We start from the raw sequence: 20588 nt of genomic DNA, 5'->3' as shown, positions 1-20588 counted from the left end.
GACAGTGGACCAACCGGGCCCTTCTGTATAGTTGATAGGTGCGCAGTCTTGCAGGTTCACAAGGGCTACAGCACGCAGGTACATAGTTGTGGCCATGACGGTGGTGATAGCGATCAATGGCCTCTCGTCCTTCTATTTCTCGGACTCCCCTCCTCCACATTCCATCTTGAATCCTACCGTAATCACCTCCCACCCCGCCTGCTCCACCCCCACCACGCACGGGCGGCTCTCGCCCTAACTGTCCCTAACAATTGGTTGGAGGGGCACGAGGGGCATCAATCTTGCCGATGCCCGCCATTGACAGCCACAATGCCAGCCCCGTACCTAGCTTCTTGTACCACGAGAACGGTTGTGACGGTCAATGCAACCCATGCACACACAGTTCCAAGCTTCATTCAGGCTTTGGGGCATTCCTGTTTGAACCTAGCCGTCATGTGCCCAACTGCATTTCTCCCTCGGCAGTATCATCGGTTCCTTACAGCTCCGCTGCCTACTACTCACTACTACTGGTGACTCCGTCTTCCTCACCAGCCTGCCACGTTTTACCTCCTCATCTTTGCTCTCCAATTCTCCTGTTCATTCGCAAGTTTGGCTACACAGCGAAATTTGCAAACACTCTTTCCGCCGCAGAGCATGCCATAGAATCGCGTGTTTTTCCTTGACGGGTGCCTCCGGGCTTGACATGCAGGTCATCGCGGTTATCTGCAGCCCCAGATCCGAGTTTACAAGGTTCTTATCGAGCTTGTTTGTGGCGGTGAGATAGCACAATGGCTCCCGCCTCTTTTGCCATCGTGTCTGCGCCTTTGTCGGTAAAACTATCAACCAAGAGCTGCTTCAGCTTTAGAGACTCAGGTACTGTTGGAATCCTGTTCCATTGAGAGAGCCTGAGGTCCAGGCTGACATGTCGACCCAGTTCCCAGGATCGACGCCATCTATGGTTGTGTACGGCAGAGCCGTCACGCGAGGCGACATGTGCACTCAGTCAGTGGCGGGCTGGTTCCGCTCACCTCGAAAAATCAACATCAACATAAAAGTCTGATAAAGTTACCACCGAGGGCTGTCACTGTATGGTCGAGATTCAAGTCCGACCTGCCGGTTGAGCCAGTTCTTTATTCGCAACTGACCATTGGCGTTCCCAAAGAGACCCTCGCAAGTGAACGCCGCGTTGCTGTCGCACCACAAAACATCCCTTTGCTGTTGAAGAAAGGTTTCGCCCGTGTTCTCGTCGAGCGAGGCGCTGGCATTGAAGCTGAATATGCGGACGAGGTCTACGAGCATGTTGGCGCCACTGTGGTCGACCGCGAGACCGTGTGGGCGGAAAGCAATATCGTGCTCAAAGTCCGTCCACCGAACCTGGAGTCGGAAGTACCCAAGATTCGAGAGGGGACTGCCCTGATTTCGTTCCTGCAGCCCATGCAGAACAGACCCCTTGTTGAGGCTCTTGCTTCCCAGCGCGTGACTGCGTTTGCTATGGACATGATTCCGAGAATTTCGCGTGCTCAAGCTTTTGATGCGTTAAGTTCCATGGCCAATATCGCGGGTTACAAAGGTGTGCTTGAGGCAGCTAATCACTATGGTCGCTTCCTGACCGGTCAGGTCACTGCTGCGGGAAAGATTCCTCCCTCAAAAGTCTTGGTCATTGGAGCTGGTGTCGCTGGGTTGAGTGCCATCACCACCGCCCGGCGGCTGGGTGCAATCGTCCGCGGGTTTGACACTCGTTCTGCTGCTCGAGAACAAGTTCAGTCCCTAGGAGCCGACTTTCTGGAAGTATCTGTCAAGGAAGAAGGCTCCGCAGCAGGTGGTTACAGCAAGGAAATGTCCAAGGAGTTCATCGAGGCGGAGATGAAACTCTTCATGGAACAGTGCAAGGATGTCGACATTGTCATTACTACTGCGGCCATTCCCGGAAAGCCTTCTCCTAAGTTGATCACGGAGAAAATGGTCAGTGCCATGAAACCCGGCTCGGTCATTGTCGACCTTGCATCAGAGGGCGGCGGGAACTGCGAAGTTACTCAACCCGGCAAACTGATTGTGCATAACCACGTTACCATCATCGGCTATACAGATTTCCCGTCTCGTCTTCCAACACAGTCAACCAGTCTGTACTCCAACAACATCACGAAGTTTCTGCTGGCAATTTCCCCCAGAGAGAATCACTTTGGCATTGACCTGGAGGACGAAGTCGTGCGAGGCTCCATTGTTACGCACGATGGGAAAATCATTCCTCCTGCACCACGACCTGCACCACCTCCTGCACCTGCGCAGCAGCATCACGAACAGGAATCCAAACCTGTTGCTCTGACACCATGGCAAAGTCAAGCCCGTAATGTCGCAGCCGTGACTGGAGGTATGAGTGCAGCTCTTGCTCTGGGGAAATTAACGTCCCCATTGTTCATGGGTAGCGCATTTACTGCTGGCCTAGCCGGCCTGATTGGCTATCGCTCGGTCTGGGGTGTGATTCCTGCTCTTCATTCTCCTTTGATGAGCGTTACCAACGCCATTTCCGGCATTGTGGGTGTAGGTGGCTTCTTTATCATGGGTGGCGGCTATTTGCCAGAAACGGTCCCACAAGTACTCGGTGCGCTGTCGGTTCTGCTTGCTTTTGTTAATGTGTCAGGTGGGTTTGTCATTACGAAGCGCATGTTGGATATGTTCAAACGACCTACGGACCCTCCGGAGTATCCATGGCTGTACGCGATTCCCGGTGTGCTATTCGGTGGCGGGTTCATCGCCGCAGCAAGCACAGGTATGGCTGGACTCGTGCAGGCCGGATATCTGGTGAGCAGTCTGCTCTGTATCGGTAAGTGCCTTAGCCATTCTGTCGACAATGCATACTTGGCAGCTGATCCTTATTATTCTAGGATCTATCCAAGGACTTGCATCGCAAGCAACCGCCCGGACTGGGAACCTGCTTGGAATACTGGGTGTCCTCGCCGGCATCATTGCCTCACTCGGCGCCGTAGGGTTCTCCGGGGAAGTGATGACACAGTTTGGCACGATTGCAGCTATTGGTGGTATTGTTGGTACGTTCCATTCTGAATCTGGTCGTTGATGGACACGAGGTGCTCATGATGACAAACAGGCGCCCTGATCGGACGGCGGATTACCCCTACCGAGCTACCTCAGACGGTTGCTGCCTTGCATTCCGTTGTTGGTCTCGCCGCTGTCCTCACCAGCATCGGCAGCGTACTTGCTCATGTCTCGGATATCTCGTCTTTACACATGGTGACAGCGTATTTGGGCGTTCTCATTGGTATGTTGCCTTGTTATTTCGACCCGGAACTCTCTCTAATGATATTCAGGTGGTGTAACATTCACTGGTTCTCTTGTTGCGTTCCTCAAACTCGCAGGACGAATGTCATCTCGACCTACCATCCTCCCAGGTCGCCATCTTATTAATTCTGGCCTGTTGGCCGCCAACGCTGGCACTATGGGTGCATTCTTGACCATGGCGCCTGGTGCGCCCGCCGTGGCTGCAGTATGCCTGTCGGCAAACACTGCGCTCAGTTTTGCCAAGGGCTTTACCACGACCGCTGCTATAGGAGGAGCAGATATGCGTATGTTTATGCTTGTCTCATCTTACACGGCCCCTTGCTGACCACCCGTGCTAGCCGTGGTCATTACGGTGTTGAACGCTTACTCAGGCTTCGCTCTCGTCGCGGAGGGCTTCATGCTGGACAACCCCTTACTACTGACTGTAGGCTCGTTGATCGGTGTCAGCGGTTCGATCCTATCGTACATTATGGTAAAGGACCCAATCCATCCAACGGATTCCTGGTTTGGAAGTATTGCTAACACTTCGTCACACCACAGTGCGTCGCGATGAATCGTTCACTTACCAACGTCCTCTTCGGTGGCATTGCGCCAATCGCTCAAACGTCGCAAGAAATCAAAGGTCAGATCACCAAGACCACCGTGGAAGAAACGGTCGAGGCGCTCGCCAACGCCGAATCCGTAATCATCGTAGTGGGTTATGGCATGGCCGTGGCGAAAGCCCAGTATGCCATTGCCGAAATCGTCTCGCTCTTGCGCTCCAAGGGTGTCAATGTTCGCTTCGCCATCCATCCCGTCGCGGGCCGAATGCCGGGACAGTGCAACGTGCTACTGGCCGAGGCGAGCGTGCCGTACGATATTGTCTTGGAGATGGATGAGATCAATGACGATTTCCCGGAGACGGACCTCACGTTGGTCATTGGCGCGAACGACACGGTGAATCCGATTGCATTGGAACCTGGAAGCCCCATAGCCGGGATGCCCGTGTTGCATGCGTGGAAGAGTAAAGGGGTGGTTGTGATGAAACGAGGCATGAGCAGTGGATATGGTGAGTTACCACAAACCCGCTCTCCTCCCTCTACGTTTTCCCCATTCCCAATCTCATACCTTGTGATCCTTCCCACCGTTACATTTTATCCTCTTATGTATAGTATGCGCTAACGACGACCCCCAGCCGACGTCCCGAACCCCATGTTCTACATGCCCGGCACGAGGATGCTGTTCGGCGACGCCAAGCAGACTTGCGACGCTCTCAAGGCGGCCTTGGAGACGAGGTACAAGGCGCAATTCCACGTCTAGAAGCGCCAACGCCTCGCTCATCGATAACGCACTTGGGTAGAGAGACCAATGGAGCAACCGTTTTCTTTTACACGGGATATTAGATTGCCGGACAGACTGGGGAGTCAATTGTTACAAGTTTCATTGAATAAGGGGCGGAGGACCAGACAGGGGAGCGAGAGGGGAACGGGACGGGCCTGGATGCTATGCAAGACACGACGGTGAGAGGGCCACGGACATGATGCGACACGAAACAAAACGACACGCTACGACACGAACACCCTCGTTAGTGGTCATTGCCAACATTGAAGAATATGGGTATCATCCATGCTCATACATACATACGTACATACGTGTGTGTATGTATGGGTATGGCCATGGCCGTGGATATGTATATGGACCACGATCCAAGACTGTCATCCACAAAGCTGCCGGAACGTCATACGGGATTCGTCCGTGGTACGCACCTTACCGAAATCCGAGTCCCGAAGCGTTGGAAGCCAGAGGTCAGAAGCCAGAAGTCCAATTCGCAGGACCGAGTCGAAGTCGGGCTGGTTGGTTCGCTGGCTAGCTGGCTGGCTTGCTTGCTGCTTGCTGGTTGATTGGTTGGTTGAAATGCACCGTCTTGTCGTCCGCGCCCGGGGGTTCAGAGATGGAAATGGAGAGGAGAGGGTTAACAAGATCGAAGATCGAATGTCGACGACAGATGGATAGATGAATCGAAGAATGGATGAGGCATTGAGACTTTCGCTCCCTTGTTTGCTTTTGTCTATTTGAATGGATGGATGGATGGACGGGTAAGAAGAACTACATACATAGACTAGTTCTATACGTGAAATCGGGGTAGATTTTGACAACTGACAACTGCAATGACATTGAACCTGAACCTGAACCTGAACCCTGCATTTACATTATTTGCACAGAAAAACAACAAGAATAGGCGCCTAGCCAAGAAGGCATCTTTCTATCCATCTATATTATATCCCGCTGTCTATCCAACGGAGAAAAAGAAAAGAAAAGCACTCCGACAGATGGGATGGGTGACGTTCTTTAAGCGGAGGCACAAGCACACAAACACCAAGACGTAGTGGCACCATCGCGACGCGGCTCACTTTTGCCGCACATCGACGGTCAACCCATCCAGAGACGTCTCCATTCCCGGCCGGACAAACGCCTTCGCTTCCTTGGTCAGGGTATCCGACAGCAGCAGCCTGATGGAGCCGCCGTCGACAAACCCAATCTTGCGGGCGACCCTGTGGCTGGCGACGTTGGAGTCGAACGAGGCGGCCCAAATATTGGGCACGCCCATCTCGTCTGTCCACCAGCGCAGCGCGGCCTTGGCGGCCTCGGTCGCGTAGCCCCTATTCGCGTGCTCTTCCGCGACAGCGTAGCCCAGGTCCGCGTACGGGAGCGGGTGGCGAAGGAACAGGGAGATGACGCCGACCAGCGTGTCGGTGCCGCGGAGGTAGACCAGGTGCCAGGGGTGCGAGGGGAAGGGTCTCGCGGGATCAAAGTCCTTGGGGAGAGGGTGGAATTTGGTGCAGCGGACGTCGGCGTCTTCGCGGCTGTGCAGGCCTGTGTCGCCCACGGCGCGTCTGGTAAAGTCGCTGTTGTAGATGGTCAGGACGGCGTCGTAGTCCGAGTCGCGCGCTGGGTCGAAGATCCGGAGATGAAGTCGTTCCGTGTAGATTATCGGAAAAGGTGACTCTGATGATGAAGACATTTCTTTCGCCCTCCAGGGGAAGAAACAAGGACCCGTTTCAAACCAGGCACAGAAGACTATTACTTACTCAGTCCTCCCTTTCTTCTTGACTGGTGTGTATGTCATGGGCGAGAAAGAATTTGCCATGGAAATTTGACAAATATCTTGTAAACATCCATATTTGAGCCCATCAACGGTTGCATCCAGACATGCACAAAAACCCACCGTGAGCACTATGCGACGAAAAGGATCTCCGGTTACATTCTGCCTTTGTAATCTTGTACCTGGCCCCCTAACCAGGTATAATATTGATCCTTCTCGTCGCTAGCATCTCGAGTATGACGTGGTCAGGCATAAGAAGCCACTCTCAATGGGTAGGATGTCAAGTCAGGCACCCGATGTATAGAGAGCCTCGTTCGAGCTGGACCAGGAAAGGAATCCTCGGCTCTGGAACGGGTACACAGTGACATCGTTATTCAGGTTGCATTTCACAAAGTCTTCGGAGAGTAAGCCGGCTCGGTTGGTGGTTGGCAAGGTGGCTGCAGCTGCAACTGAATTGTGTGGTTGGTATCGCTGATTCACGTGATGATAAGGTTATCTCTCGGTCACGTGGATGGAATACCAAGAGATCCCGCGTTTTATCTTTGCCGGGCGATTTCGCTCTCACACACCAAGCAAGGTTTGTGCTTATCGTGCTCACCGACGTTGTCCCTATCCTCAGACCCGACCCATGCATCGTTCCCGAATTGAGCGGCAAAATTGTTGAGCGGCTGACACGATGGTGCAATCGAGGAAGACGGCAGCCGACGGCGCAATTCGGGACTTTCAGCCTGGTCCGTGCTGAAAGCAGCCTTCACCATCGATCCACACACTACCACATCCTGCCTGATAGATAGCGGCGGGTCAGGCACTTGTCGGTGTCATGCCAGGTAGATGTCAACAGTAAGCGTCCTCCTCCCATTCTTATCTTCTCTGGCCTGTTCGGCTGGCTGGATCGATATCTCTCGCCCTTGGTCGTATTTGTACAAGGTGCCGGCGACAGATCTCTTTGCCCACCGGTGCATCTGGCAGAGGAACCAGTCGTCCTGGTTGTCCTTGGCCCAACCGACGAACAGCTCCACCCTCAGATGTTTGACCCACTTCCAGTCACTCTGGTGCAGTGCCTTGAAGAAATCGTCGAGGGAGAGACTGTTGCAGAGCACAAAGAGCCTCTCTGCTCCCGCTCGCTCGACCACCGGCCGGACTTCGTCGAAGATCTGTCGGCTGACCCGCAGGATGCGGTTGTCACAGTCCTGGTATATGGAGGAGTTGTGGGAGCAGGCGTCAAGGCGGAGTTGTTTGTCTCTCTCGGCACAGTGGCAGGGGTATATCGTGGTCGGTCGAACAAGGTAGGACCATATTTGCAGACGAATCTCGGGTGGAAGAGTGAACAAGGACGTTTCCATTGTTGTAGGAGGATCTTGTGCGCGCACACAGAAATAGCAACCACGACCAAGTCCTGAGTCCTGACGCTTTCAAAGTGTAAAGATCGGAGGGTGAAATGTATCGACGGTTGTATTTTTTGTGAAGAGTCAGAGCTGGGTGACGGAACAGCGGTGAGGTGAGATGAGGTGCAGACAGAGTTTTTTTGACGTGTATGAGATGGGAGGAGCTGAAGCGCAATGACTCGCGAGACCATCCACACACACCCTCACTCACTCAACACACACTCTCTGTCTCTCCAATGCGCAATGGCAGAGAGAAGAAAAATCACGAATACGACAATCGTAGGAAAATGATAGGGTGGACAAGGCTCCCAAGTTTGGGCTGAGGTTGTTGGGCCACAACCACAACCACAACCACATTCCAATTGTTCGGATCCCTACTTGGCCGTGGCACATGTTTTTGTACCACCACCACTACCCTCGTATTCCCTCAACCATGAAAGAGTGACACATCAAAGGCCAAAGGGTCGTGATTAGAACCAGTCTGGCATACATCGGATATCTTGACCGCCGCTCTGGCGCCACACCATACCTTGTACGAGTACATACATACATACATCATTGTGGGAAGTTCAGCCGGGTGGGTTTGACGGATACCAGGCACAGGGCGCAAAGCACAAGGAATGACCCACTATCGCTCTCTCTCGGCCCCTGCGTAGTTAGACCCATATGTACGAGGGTACCAAGTATGTACATAGCGTTTGGATCCCGTTCCGCACCGACACCGATACCGATAAGAGGCTGAAAACCCTCCTAAAACATTATCATGGTGAGCAAACGACGGTGAAATACTCGTAATTTAGTGCATGACGCACGCATGCATTGTGATTGTGATGGGCCCCCGCCCAGCCTAGGCAGAGATCCACCCACCACGCATCCAACCATCCATCCATGCCATGCCATTCCAATAATTAGTTGCCCGAATCCGGCTGATCCGTCGAGCAAGCACTCCAAAAAAAAAAGAAGAAAAAAAAGAGGAGCATGTTTGCTGCATGGCAAGGAGGATTACGGGTGTCTATCTAGCCAATTGTCTAGAAGGTAGATAGATAGGTAGGTATGTAGTGGTCCACTCGGTACAAAAGTATAAAGTATGAATCATGGTTCTGAAGTCGAGGTCGAGGATGATTATTGATGACTGACTGACTGATTGACTGACTGACCAACCGTGGGAAACCGTCGGGAAAAGGTTGAATGATTCGGCGAAGAGAGAGAGAGAAGAGGTAACAAAAAGGAAAGACCTACATATATTACATACATACTTGCAGCCAGTCCAGATCATTTTTGCTGCTTCTTGCTGTTCAGCCAACTGGAATGGACCAGTGTCATTAAATAGTCAATGCGTCTGTGGGTATGTACAGATATAGACATGAAATCGCCAGGAAAGGAGGTATTCATTCTCAGCGGCTTCGCCCCTGACTAACGTAGTTGTTACACGCCCGATTTGTTTATATTGCGCGAATGCTCTGGTGCAAAAGCAGTACACGCAACTGAGAGGTATCCCCCTGCGCCATCTCTGCAAGAAGTAGAAATGCAGTGCGATTGATGTCGTTGCCAACTTCGACCCTCACTTTACATGCAACGCGCCTGGGAGCTTACTCATAGCCTCCCTTAATTCCGCCCGTGTATCACAGGCCGCAAAGACGAAGCGGTCAGGTCTGACAATCACGTACTTCTTGCCCTGTATCTCCTCGCGAAGCCGCAGCTCGTCATAGCCGATCGGGGCAGGTCGGTTCTTGCAGAGGAGCGCATCGGCAGCGAATTCGTCTCCGGTCGCGATCCGGGCTACCTGCTGGGCGGGCATGTCTTGGGCAGATATCGAGGCCTTTGTGTCTTGGACGAGCACCGTGGCTTCCTCACCAAGAACGAGATTGCCCGAGAGTTGGCAGATGGTCTCAAGATCTGTTGTAAGTGGCTGGATCTGGCTGACTTGGTCAGGCAAGACGAGCAGCTGGAACAGCCCCTTTTTCTCCGAAGAGAAGATGAAATCATCCGTGAACTCGACCTTGTTTTTCCTGAAGTTGAATGCATAGATTTGCGGGAGGAGCAAGCCACCTCCCATGTCTCCCAAAAATGCAAGTCCGGGACTGTATCGATATTTTGTCATGCCGAGTGCTCGGGCGCCTTTCTGGAGTTCTCTCCTCCAGCTGGGCACCAGTTGAACCGCCCACATATACCATTCGCGAATGAAGACCTTGATAGGGTCCGATTCTGTCACATATGCCCCATTCTGAATGGTGGCGGCCAGTGAGCGCTCAAGCTGTTGCTTTCGTTCGGTATACCATGCTGTCAACACGGCCTCGTGGTCTGTTGTCGGGTGCTGGTGTAGCAATGCAAGTCTCCAGGCCAGTGCCGACGCATCTCGAAACCCAGAGGCAATGCCTTGTCCGCCTATCAACCAGTCAGATTGGTCACAAAACAACACCAAAATCCACAGAAGCGGTTGCGCTTACCAAAAGGAGGGAAGACATGAGCTGCATCACCAGCCAAGATGACCCTTCCCAAAGCCCACTTGTTGCAGCTCCTCGCCACAAAAGAGAATGGTCGCGATCGCAACGTCTTGATGCAATCCTCAGGAAACCTGACAGGGTGTTGGAGACCGTACCAGCTTCCGGGATGGGTGAGATACGGATAGATGATCTTGCTAGTCTCCCCAGGTGTGGCCATTTTGTAGCCGTCCTCGCCTGCCAATACAACGAACTCGAACCTCCACAACCGATCTGATTTCAGGCCGAACCTTCCGCATACTGACGGCCGCTTAGGATTGCAGAGAAAGCGAAACTGTTTCGGGAAGAACCGATCGTAGACTTGCTCAGGCGTGTATCCGAGCCTCCACAGGGGAAAGTCTGGGTGAGTCTTTTCGGTGGGTAGAGTGATTTGCCAATTCAACGCGACCCAGGTCTCCTCGTAGTCCGACCTATGTCTCTGTTCAGCATGAATCGTCTGGGAAGAGAAGGAAAGAGGCTCACTCTTTGCATCGTTCCAGGATGACGCCTTTCGGCTCGAGATAGCACTTCCTGACATAGCCCGTCTTCCCATCTGCCCCGACCATAAATGGAGCTGTTACTCTTCGAAGCTGTCCATGCGCATCCTTGTACTCGACGGTCACTCTTTGAGGATCTTCCGATATCCCAATCACAGTAGACTCGGTCCGGATTTCAGAACAGGGGATTTTGTGGATCTCGTCTCGAATCGCCTTCTCCATCGCTGGCTGCTTGTGGCATATGAACCCAACATGCCCAGTACCTCCCTCGGTAGTCGCGTAGTCCATGGTGAGGAGTGGCTTTTTGTAGAAGTTTGGCTCACTGCCAGTGACAAAGTTGAACACCTCCATACCTGGTTTCATTAATATCAGGCAAAGAGACCTATTTCCACATAACAGCTGTACAAGGTGTTTCACTCACATGTCCCAATCTCTGTGTATACCTTGTCGTAGATCCCAATTGACTGTAGTATTCGGATGCCGTCTTCGTCCAAAGCGATGCCTCTCGGGTCAGTTGTAATGCCTTCCTCTCTTTCCAGGACGATGTTTGGCACTTTCATCGCCCCGAGCAGGGCTGACAGCATCGTACCCGTCGGGCCGCCACCGCATATGATGACTCCAGTCTCCTCAACATCAGATATCCTTTGAGACATACTGTCAAGCAGAGTATTTATGAGGAATTCCTGGTGTCTCCAGCAATGCAGTTGGTGTAGTTCTGACCTGTCGATCGATCACAGGACAAAAGACTGACGCACTGACCAGAATCGCGTTCATGAATGAAGTCAAACACGGAATTATATGGCAAACCTCCTAGAACACCGACCCCAGCTACTACCACCGGCAACCCTGGCACTTTGAAAGTCCCGAGGATCATTCCCAGGCGCCGCAAGCAAGAAATGTGGGACGGTCCTTGTGGGGTTATTTGTGAGGTATTGAGGCATGTTGAGCGTTGGCTCTTTTCAAGCCGAAGAATGACAATCATAGACTCGCACCCACACAAAGTCAACTGATCTTGTGGATGTACGGCATATTGGTTGTTCCAAAGCTGCTCGTACTGTGGCGGACCCTTCGCCTTCAGACCAAACGTCCCACATTCTGTAGTTTATATCCCCACAAAACTTCTGGCCAGATTGAGGCGGGGTAGAGCATGCACTATGGCGGCGTCGATGAGGACCGTGGGTTTCAAGAGCCAGTTCAGCTTGAAGTTCTCAAAGTTCGATGCCTTAGGGAATTGTACCGAGGGCGGGATGCTCAAGGGATCATGCGCGATCAACCCCGGCGAAGAGGAGTAGAAATGAGGCTTCCAGCAGCATTATCCTTAGGGGCGGCCTACGGTGGTGAGATATATCTCGGGCCGACGTGATGGCATTGATCCGCACACGGATTGGAAAAAGGACTGGATATGATAGTGTCGATCCTGTTGTCAAAAGGCTAGACAGACAGAAAGCAACTGTGTCGCTATCGCAGGCTGTCAGGCTGCGATGCACGTGACAAGAGTGTAAGAGATCTCTAATTGGTCAGCCTTGCGTAGATCCAGGCTTGCGCTTCCCCTCCTCGGGCGGGACGGCCAAGCCTTCAAAGGTTCCCCGGATTTCTCGACGAGCCGCGCGAGTCTCTTTCTCTCCCCCCACAAACCAAGAGATTCTTCTACCTTTCTATCACGTTATGAGCAGGCGGTCGGTGGTTGAGTCACTCTATCACACTGATATGGAGGCATCTTTGTCTCCCGGCCTGCATACTCCCGGCAATGCCTAATCCCACTGCGGTGCAAGCTCCTAAAGATGGTCCGCGGGGCCGCCGGGGCGCCAAAATCAGACAATGCTCAACCTGTGGTCGCACCTTTGCGAAGGCTGATCACCTAGAGAGGCACATCAGGTCTCATACCAAGGAGAAGCCTTTCGTCTGTGCGAGCTGTGGCAGGAAATATGGTCGACAGTAAGTGGTGACCGCGATCGAAAGTGCATGTGCGTCAGCTAAGGTCCCTTTTAGCGATACGCTGCTGCGGCATCAGAAAGAGCACTTGGCAGAGGATGGTTCTCTGGCTGCCGTGAAGGATAAGCGCCGGTCAAGCAACCCATTGCGATCAGAGGATGACCAAAGAGGGTTTTCTCCCACAACAATACCGCTTGACTGCACAGCTGTCTTGCAAGAACAGCCTGACCCAATCCTGATTTCCACGATTAGCCCGCCTCTGAATGTGTCGCCCTCTACTTACCTCAAGGATGGCAAAAGCTATCAGGAGGGCCAAATGGACACCACCGCCTCAACTGATGTCTACTCGAATGCAGTCCCCCCTGATCAGTCAGGGAGTGGATTTGATCCTTCGCTCGACGTCTTCAACTTTGATTTCGAGGCTCAATTTCCTTCATGGCTGGTGGACAGCGACTTGCACGGTGGGATTTTGGACACTCCTCTGGTCGCTACTATGGCAGAATTGCGCCCTGCTTGGCCCGAAAGCCCCATCGCTACGTTCGGTTCGAGCAATCACAAACCTGTCTCCAACACGAAGAGGCTCTGGTTCATGGCCAACGAGGACGCTCAGGAAGAAGTGACGCGATCTGGGCCGGCGACACCTCCTGGATCTCGGGACGAAGTTGACGATACGTACCGTCAGACGTTGACGCAAAGTCTGCAAATCCGGCCTGTCCAGGAACATACACTTCCATCGGCGGACTTTTTGAATCTGTGCGTTCGGTCGTATTTTGCACGATTCCACCCGGTATTTCCAGTGGTGCACGCACCCACGTTTCGTCCTTCAAAAGCCAACTCCATGGTCCTGCTATCAATCTGCTCAGTCGGGAGCCTCTTCACGGGCAGCGTGCATGCTATTCGACAGGGCGTGCACATATTCGAGAGATTGCACAAGGCCGTCCTTGCGAATTGGGACCGACTGATTGCGCAAGGTGTAGATCAACGAATCTCTCTAATCCAGACAGCCATCATCGGGCAAACCTTCGGTTTACTGTCTGGAGAGCCGAGACATCTTGCTATTGTCGACGCTTTCAATGGGACACTAATTTCATGGGCACGCCGTTGGTCGACCTTCAAAACTAAAAAGATGGTGGGACTGGACCTCAATGTCAGTTCCGCCGAATTGGATAAGAAGTGGAGAGAGTGGGCGAAGAACGAAGAACTGATACGGATTGCCCTCAGTGTGCACATACACGACGCCGAGCTTGCCGCTACATTCCATCACGAACCGTTCCTTCGCCACAATTCCAGACAACTGCCGGTCGCCGCATCAAATCAGACGTTTATGGCCACTCGGCCTGAAGACTGGCGCCAATCGTACCTCAATGACCCCAGCAACTTTGAAAGCATTGGTTCTACGCCGGCGTCAATCGATGCCCATCTGGACTTTGATCTGGCTGCAATCCCCAATGACAGCTATTTCACGGCATATACAGTTCTGGAGGGCATATGTGCAAACATTGTCGAAAACCGAATCAATGCCCGTTCAACGCCGTCAAGGACTGAGGAGATATTGAACACGTTGACGTCTTTCTACCGAACGTTCCTGCAAGAGTCGGCCGCGTGGGAAGCCGATCACATGGACATGAGCATTCTCTGGCATCTGGCCTTCATGATCATGTTCGCCGACTTTGATCTTCTGGAGAGAGCCATCGGGCGAAACGGACCAGAACTATCACCCGAAGATCAACTTGCCGTTACCGCTTGGGCAAACTCAGATCAGGCCAAGAGGTGCGTAGTCCACGGGTTGATTGTGCAAAAGAAATTGGAGAATCTTCCGCTCGGTTTTGAGCCCGCCATCCACGTACCTAGGGCCATGTTCAGAGCGGGTATTGCCTGGTTTTGCTATACTCGATTCGGCTCTCAAGGTGTTGGCCAACGAGCAGGGGCCGCTGAGGCCCTGGAGTTTCCAGAGTTCAAAACAATTGGCGTCAATCCAGCGTTACTTCTTTTCCAAGCGAGTGGATATAAGCACGGCAAGCCTACCACGACTGAGACCAATGCGGCCCTGAGTGGACTGACAGACCTGTTGAGGCGGATCGGTCACTGGGAAATTGCGCGACGATTTGCCGCCATTCTCGGTGCTCTCCTTCACAACGAAGCTGACTAAAGTCTTGAGAGTTTCGATCGCGTGGGCTTTTTCAGTAATCTGATCATGCGTGCTCCAGCATGGCCTCCATGGTATCTGTGGTCGCCCCTTGTGGCAACAGAGCGTCTTCCCACAAGAGGAAGCCACATCGTGATCTCTGCCACAACATACACCCGAGATGGTCGTATTCGAATATAAAATTTGACATGGCTTTGCCTCTGACATGACAGCCGCATCGATATTGCGAGCTCAAAAACCCCTCAGCTGACGAGGTCGCACGTACTACGAAGCCGAAGTGGACTTCTGCAAGCTGGCCCGCCACCACATGGCATCTAGTGCAATAGGAGCAACACGGAGAACACCCGAAGCATGAGGACAAGAAAGAAAAGCAAAAAAAGGACGAAAATCGGCGACTCCAGGTAAGGTCCTCGATTCCAATGGCGACGAGGCGAGGATCACCTATTGTGGGTTGTAGCCTCTCGTGGGGGTTGCCGCCTCGAAAAGGCTCTTCCTCCGACATCCAATAGCCCCAATAGATCAGCCACCAGGACCATCGTCATCCATTCACCTTGAATCATTGTGGAGGCAAGGCTGTATCTCGCTTCTGCGCACGCGGATAGTCGAGTTGGACCTACTCAATCGGGTTAGTCAGCCCCCAGTACCCTTAAGGTCCTCACTTTTTGCTTGGGCAAATCCTTGACGCTGTCAAGCAATTAGCTAAATCTCACGGCAAGAGCTTACAGTATCCGGTTATCCTGTTCGAGGGGGGAAACGGTTAAAAGGCCGGTACACGCTGCCTGCGTGGTGGTCGTGGTCCAATTCTTGTCTCTCTATACTCCTGCGGACGAGCACCATGGCCTCCAATTCATCCACCGACTTTGGTGGAAGCACCTTCGATCCAGAGAACGTCAACCTGACCTCTGCTGACCCTCGAGATGTCATCTGCGCCCTGGCCGAGTCCGGGAATGACTACAACGGTCAACTGGGCGCCAGAATCTCAGCCCTGTTTGTGATTCTCGTCGTCTCATCGGCCGCGACATTCTTCCCCGTCATCGCAAAAAGGATGCCCCGTCTTCACATTCCGCTCTATGTTTACCTGTTTGCGCGGTATTTCGGTGCCGGAGTCATTGTCGCCACGGCATTCATCCATCTCCTCGATCCAGCGTATGGCGAGATTGGTCCTCAAACTTGCGTGGGCATGACAGGTGGTTGGGCCGATTATTCGTGAGTGTGCCGTGGCTGCATTGCCATCAACTCCCGTGTCGACGTGACAAAACAGCTGACCCTTACCGATAATGTAGATGGTGCCCGGCCATTGTGCTCACGTCGGTGGTCGTGATCTTCCTCTTCGATTTTGGAGCCGAACGATATGTCGAGGTCAAGTACGGAATCGACAGTGAAGCAGACCTGCAGGAAGCGGTAACCGGGTACACGGACAGGACACCGAGCGAGGCTCAACGCGAGCGGGCGGAGAGCATGGCGTCGATGCGGCGCGAACACGAAGAGCGGCGGAAGTCGTCGGCGTATGAGAAGCGATTCGTCGAGGATTTCGCTGTGGACCAGGAGGATAGCGAAGCACGGCAGAACTCGTTCCGGCAACAGATTGCGGCTTTCCTGATCCTGGAATTTGGCGTCATCTTCCACTCGGTCGTCATCGGTCTGAACCTGGGCGTTGTGGGCGACGAATTCAGCACGCTCTACCCGGTCCTGGTCTTCCACCAGTCCTTCGAAGGGCTCGGTATCGGCGCGAGAATGTCGGCCATCCCATTCAAGTCCAACAGCTGGCTGCCGTGGATTCTCTGTGCGGCCTACGGGCTGACGACACCCCTTGCCATTGCCATCGGTCTCGGCGTGCGCACGACGTACAACCCCAACTCGTTCACGGCCAACGTAGTCAGCGGGGTCTTGGATGCCATGTCGGCCGGCATTCTCATCTATACTGGGTTGGTCGAGTTGCTGGCGAGGGATTTCCTGTTCAACCCGCTGCGGACAAAAGACAACAAGAGACTGGCGTTCATGATCGTGTGCGTGTTGCTTGGTGCGGGTCTAATGGCATTGCTTGGGAAATGGGCTTGAGAGACTGGGTTTTGTGCAAGTGTTTGTTGACCAACCATATAGACTGCGACGGACGAGGAGGATCTATTGGTAGAAGCGGTTGTCTCAAGTACCTGTCGCTTTCTCCAAGACATGCCTGTTGCAGATGTTTTTCAGGTTCTGTCCATATACTGTATGTAGTACAACTGTTGCCCGAGTCTGTCAGCAAATGTTACAAGAGACACGGCAAGCGAGAAGAGAGATGTCACATACCGGCATGATAGTATTCAAACCTGTCTCTGTGCTTTTATGACCGCGAGGTCTCAACGACGAGGCTCCCGTGGGTTATACATTGTCTAAAGGATGTTACGCGGCTCTATTCCAGATCATCAGCGTTGGACTTGGCTTGTTCTTGTCTTGATTGCTCCCGCGGCCCGCCAGCCAAGCCTAACTTGGCTATTGCAGTACAAGTACAAGTATAAAGTGCTCGTTGACACTAAGCTAGTTGACAGTAGTAGTAGATATCTGCCTGGGGAGGATGCCTCGGTAAGGGAAGCTCTGGACATTCTTAGGTACTTGGGTACTTACCCAGCCAGTGCCTCATACAGCAAACACCATCATCCGGATCATCCCCACACAATCTTTGTCGATTCATGGCGCTTTATCTCTCAAGTTCGAGTTCTGTCGATATCTTATCTCTCATGACCCCTTGATCGTCCCCTATCCGCAACCGCTGTCCATACACAATCACAGCTCCAGTAAAGAAACCCCAAGGAGCTTCTTATCCATCATCCGCCCAAGGCAGCGGGCGCTGCCCGGTTGGCTACTCGGTACCGAGTACAAACCATCCCCCTCTACCAAGTCCTTCCAAGCTCCCAAGATCCTCCTCCTCCTCCTGCATGGTTCTCGGGCCGCTCCCCCAACGGGTCTCATCACAATCTTTACTGGTTTAGGGAGGTCGATGGCGGCTATTGACCGATAAGTCTTTGCCGCCAAGTAGTGGCTCCCGAATACTGGGTCCTTACAACTGGCCTCTCTTATCAAGGGACATGTCCGACCTTCGTCCTCCGCCAAGGTCTAGACCATACATTTTGGGTGTCCTTGGGGACGTCGCTTATGGTGGTGCTCGTTGATTTAAAAAGTGGAGGGCAAGTTAAATATATGGATGGATGGATGGATGGCCATGTGGGATCTGGAAAACTCGTCCCTGTCTCATCCGCCATCCACTTCTGGAGAAGGTGGGATATTGTTTTTTTTTTTTCTTTCCTCTTCGATCTCCCCTCTCTAGCTTTCCCCCTCCCCTAGTACTTCCTCGAGGGAAAACCATATCATATGGCCGGCAACATGGTCGCTGACGCGAAGACCACTGCTGAGATCCACAACGATGCCATTGGAACTCCACACTCAGACGTCTCTCTGCCGGGCGACAAGGAATCGACACTCGAGGCACGCGAGATCTTCAAAGATGGCCACGAGGGCGTCATGTTCCGCACCGTCAGCTGGCAACGGGCCACCATCATCTTCCTCAAGATCCAGTTCGCCATGAGCATCCTCGCCGTGCCGGGGGCGTTGGCCACCTTGGGAGCTGTCGGGGGAGCTCTGTCGATCGTGGGGTGGCAGACATTGAACACTTGTGAGAGAGCTCTACCTTGACCCAGGAGAATGTGACGGGAGATGACCACGAGAATAACTGACATGTTTTCAAAATAGACACGGCCGTCATCTTGGGAGACTTTCGCAATCGTCACCCTGAATGCCACAGTAGGTCCACTCCCTCCAGGTCTCTTCAGGGGTGGCTTGATTAGAACTACCCTCCCTCGTCTAACCTCCAAATACGCAGCACTCGCCGACATGTGCGGCCTCATCTGGGGTCGCGTGGGTAAGGAACTCGTCGGGCTCCAAATCCTCGTGGCCCAGGTGCTCATCACGGCGGCGGGGATCGTGTCGTGCTCGACGGCCTTCAACGCGCTCTCGGAGCACGGGGCCTGCACCGTCGTCTTCAACTTTGTGTCGGCCGTGCTGATCACGCTCTTCTCGTCGGTCCGGACGTTCTCGCGGATCGGATGGCTGACGTGGCTGGGCTTCACCACCTTCTTCATCGCCGTCTTCATCTTCGTCGTGGCCGTGACGCAGCAGGACCGTCCGGCCGCGGCGCCGCCGACGGGCGACTTCGACCTCGGGTGGGTGGCGATCGCGCACCCGACGTTCGTGGCCGGGATCACGGCGAGCGCCAACATCTTCATCAGCGGCAGCGGGTCGCAGATGTACCTGCCCGTCATCTCGGAGATGCGGCGGCCGCGCGACTACCGCAAGGCGGCGGTGGTGGCGGGCATCCTCGTCGGGGCCATGTACCTGACCTTCTCGCTGGTCATCTACCGGTGGTGCGGGCAGTGGCTGGCGACGCCCGCGTTCGGCAGCGCGGGCACGCTGTTCAAGAAGATCTCGTACGGCGTGGCGCTGCCGGGCCTGGTCATCGGCGTGGGCATCTACCAGCACGTCGCGGCCAAGCTGATCTTCGTGCGCGTCCTGCGCGACTCGCGCCACCTGCAGGCAAACACCCTCGTCCACTGGTCCACCTGGCTGGGCAGCAACCTGGTCCTGGGCGTTCTGGGCTTCATCATCGCCGAGGCCGTCCCCATCCTCAACTACCTGCTCGGCCTCGCGGGCTCCATCTGCTTCGCGCCCTTTAGCCTCATCTTCCCGGCCATGCTGTGGATGTACGACTTCAAGGCCTTTGCCCGGGGGAGTGGCGCCCAAAAGACAATCTACGCCTCGCACATGCTGATTGTGCTGGTCGGCATGTTCATGGTCGTCGGGGGGACGTAAGTTGAACCTTTACTTCCTGTTTTGATTACCTGCATCTCGCTTTAACCACGCGCCATTTTTTTCTTGTCTCCCTACCTTCCTCCCTTTTGCGAGTGTGTGTGTGAGTGAGTGTATGTGTGAGTGCGGATACGACTGATAGTGTCACTAACGTCTCGCTCGGGAAACAGATACGGCGTGGCCGTCTCGATCAAAGACGCTTTTGACAACGGACTGATTTCCAAAGTCTTTGACTGCGCCGATAACTCGGGCACCATTTCCTGATTTCTCGGAGGCCGGTGGGTGGTCAGGTCACCAGCCAGCGGATGGACACGGCATACAGCGAGCGCACAGCACAGCATGGCACGACCGCGACAGAATTTTGAAGAAATGAAAGTTTTTTTCCTCAGAAAGAGAATTCGCCAGTACTTGTAGTTAACACGGGACCACTGTTGTGTAAGAATTGTGGATTGTGAAGTAATTAGTACCTCGCTAGTCCCAGAGCCAGAGCCAGTCCAGTCCAGCCCAGGTCTCAATCGCGGTCGCGGTCGCGGTTGCAGTCGCAGTCGCTGAGCCACATACCATACACCATACACCATATTCTACGGTGACGGTATACGAAATGTGATGTCCAATATGCCACATGCCATACCATGCTCAAACCCACACCTACACATTCTCCCCCTTTCCATAACCCACATCTACACCATACCTACACCTACCTACCTACCGACCTAGCACGTCCACGCTGCCGCCTTCGAGGGTATAAAGGCTCTCACAGCATACAGAGAAGAGCGGAATGTAAAGACATGAACCGGGTACTCGGGTTATTGTCTTTTCTTGGGCCATGAGCGGGGCGGGGTGGGGGCTCGTCATCTGCATATTGTAGATCGACATTGAAAGGTGGCTTGTGAGCTACCGGGCCGGACACAGACACGAACCGTAGTCAGGACTGGGTAGTCAGCACTGCGCGGT

At 53.6% G+C, this 20588-nt stretch overlaps 7 protein-coding genes across 7 annotated transcripts; 4 read left to right on the top strand and 3 right to left on the bottom strand.

Annotated features, from left to right (window-relative positions):
• Positions 1–767: 767 nt before the first annotated feature.
• On the top strand, positions 768–4572 carry AYO20_05447 (NAD(P)(+) transhydrogenase (AB-specific), alpha subunit; the record flags this gene model as incomplete). Its single annotated transcript, XM_022643741.1, has 8 exons — positions 768–852; positions 914–2800; positions 2862–3023; positions 3083–3253; positions 3303–3557; positions 3612–3745; positions 3814–4321; positions 4448–4572. The coding sequence occupies 8 exons, from the start codon at positions 768–770 to the stop codon at positions 4570–4572; spliced, it is 3327 nt and encodes a 1108-aa protein (XP_022500205.1).
• Positions 4573–5659: 1087 nt separating this feature from the next.
• On the bottom strand, positions 5660–6274 carry AYO20_05446 (hypothetical protein; the record flags this gene model as incomplete). Its single annotated transcript, XM_022643740.1, has 1 exon — positions 5660–6274. One exon carries the CDS (start codon positions 6272–6274, stop codon positions 5660–5662), a length of 615 nt encoding a protein of 204 aa, XP_022500204.1.
• Positions 6275–7173: 899 nt separating this feature from the next.
• AYO20_05445 (hypothetical protein) lies at positions 7174–7698 on the bottom strand (the record flags this gene model as incomplete). The annotated part of the gene is made up of 1 exon (XM_022643739.1): positions 7174–7698. The coding sequence occupies one exon, from the start codon at positions 7696–7698 to the stop codon at positions 7174–7176; it is 525 nt and encodes a 174-aa protein (XP_022500203.1).
• A 1603-nt stretch (positions 7699–9301) lies between these two features.
• On the bottom strand, positions 9302–11370 carry AYO20_05444 (hypothetical protein; the record flags this gene model as incomplete). The annotated part of the gene is made up of 4 exons (XM_022643738.1): positions 9302–10125; positions 10188–10651; positions 10704–11070; positions 11139–11370. The coding sequence occupies 4 exons, from the start codon at positions 11368–11370 to the stop codon at positions 9302–9304; spliced, it is 1887 nt and encodes a 628-aa protein (XP_022500202.1).
• Positions 11371–12464: 1094 nt separating this feature from the next.
• AYO20_05443 (hypothetical protein) lies at positions 12465–14798 on the top strand (the record flags this gene model as incomplete). Its single annotated transcript, XM_022643737.1, has 2 exons — positions 12465–12652; positions 12707–14798. 2 exons carry the CDS (start codon positions 12465–12467, stop codon positions 14796–14798), a joined length of 2280 nt encoding a protein of 759 aa, XP_022500201.1.
• Positions 14799–15630: 832 nt separating this feature from the next.
• Positions 15631–16853, top strand: AYO20_05442 (hypothetical protein; the record flags this gene model as incomplete). Its single annotated transcript, XM_022643736.1, has 2 exons — positions 15631–16001; positions 16079–16853. 2 exons carry the CDS (start codon positions 15631–15633, stop codon positions 16851–16853), a joined length of 1146 nt encoding a protein of 381 aa, XP_022500200.1.
• A 1290-nt stretch (positions 16854–18143) lies between these two features.
• AYO20_05441 (hypothetical protein) lies at positions 18144–19898 on the top strand (the record flags this gene model as incomplete). The annotated part of the gene is made up of 4 exons (XM_022643735.1): positions 18144–18444; positions 18522–18572; positions 18652–19633; positions 19805–19898. The coding sequence occupies 4 exons, from the start codon at positions 18144–18146 to the stop codon at positions 19896–19898; spliced, it is 1428 nt and encodes a 475-aa protein (XP_022500199.1).
• Positions 19899–20588: the final 690 nt, after the last annotated feature.

The sequence above is a fragment of the Fonsecaea nubica genome, assembly GCF_001646965.1.
Source record: "Fonsecaea nubica strain CBS 269.64 chromosome Unknown Scaff32, whole genome shotgun sequence".
NCBI classification, from domain to species: Eukaryota; Fungi; Ascomycota; class Eurotiomycetes; order Chaetothyriales; family Herpotrichiellaceae; genus Fonsecaea; species Fonsecaea nubica.
This window is presented reverse-complemented; position numbering and strand designations above follow the sequence as displayed.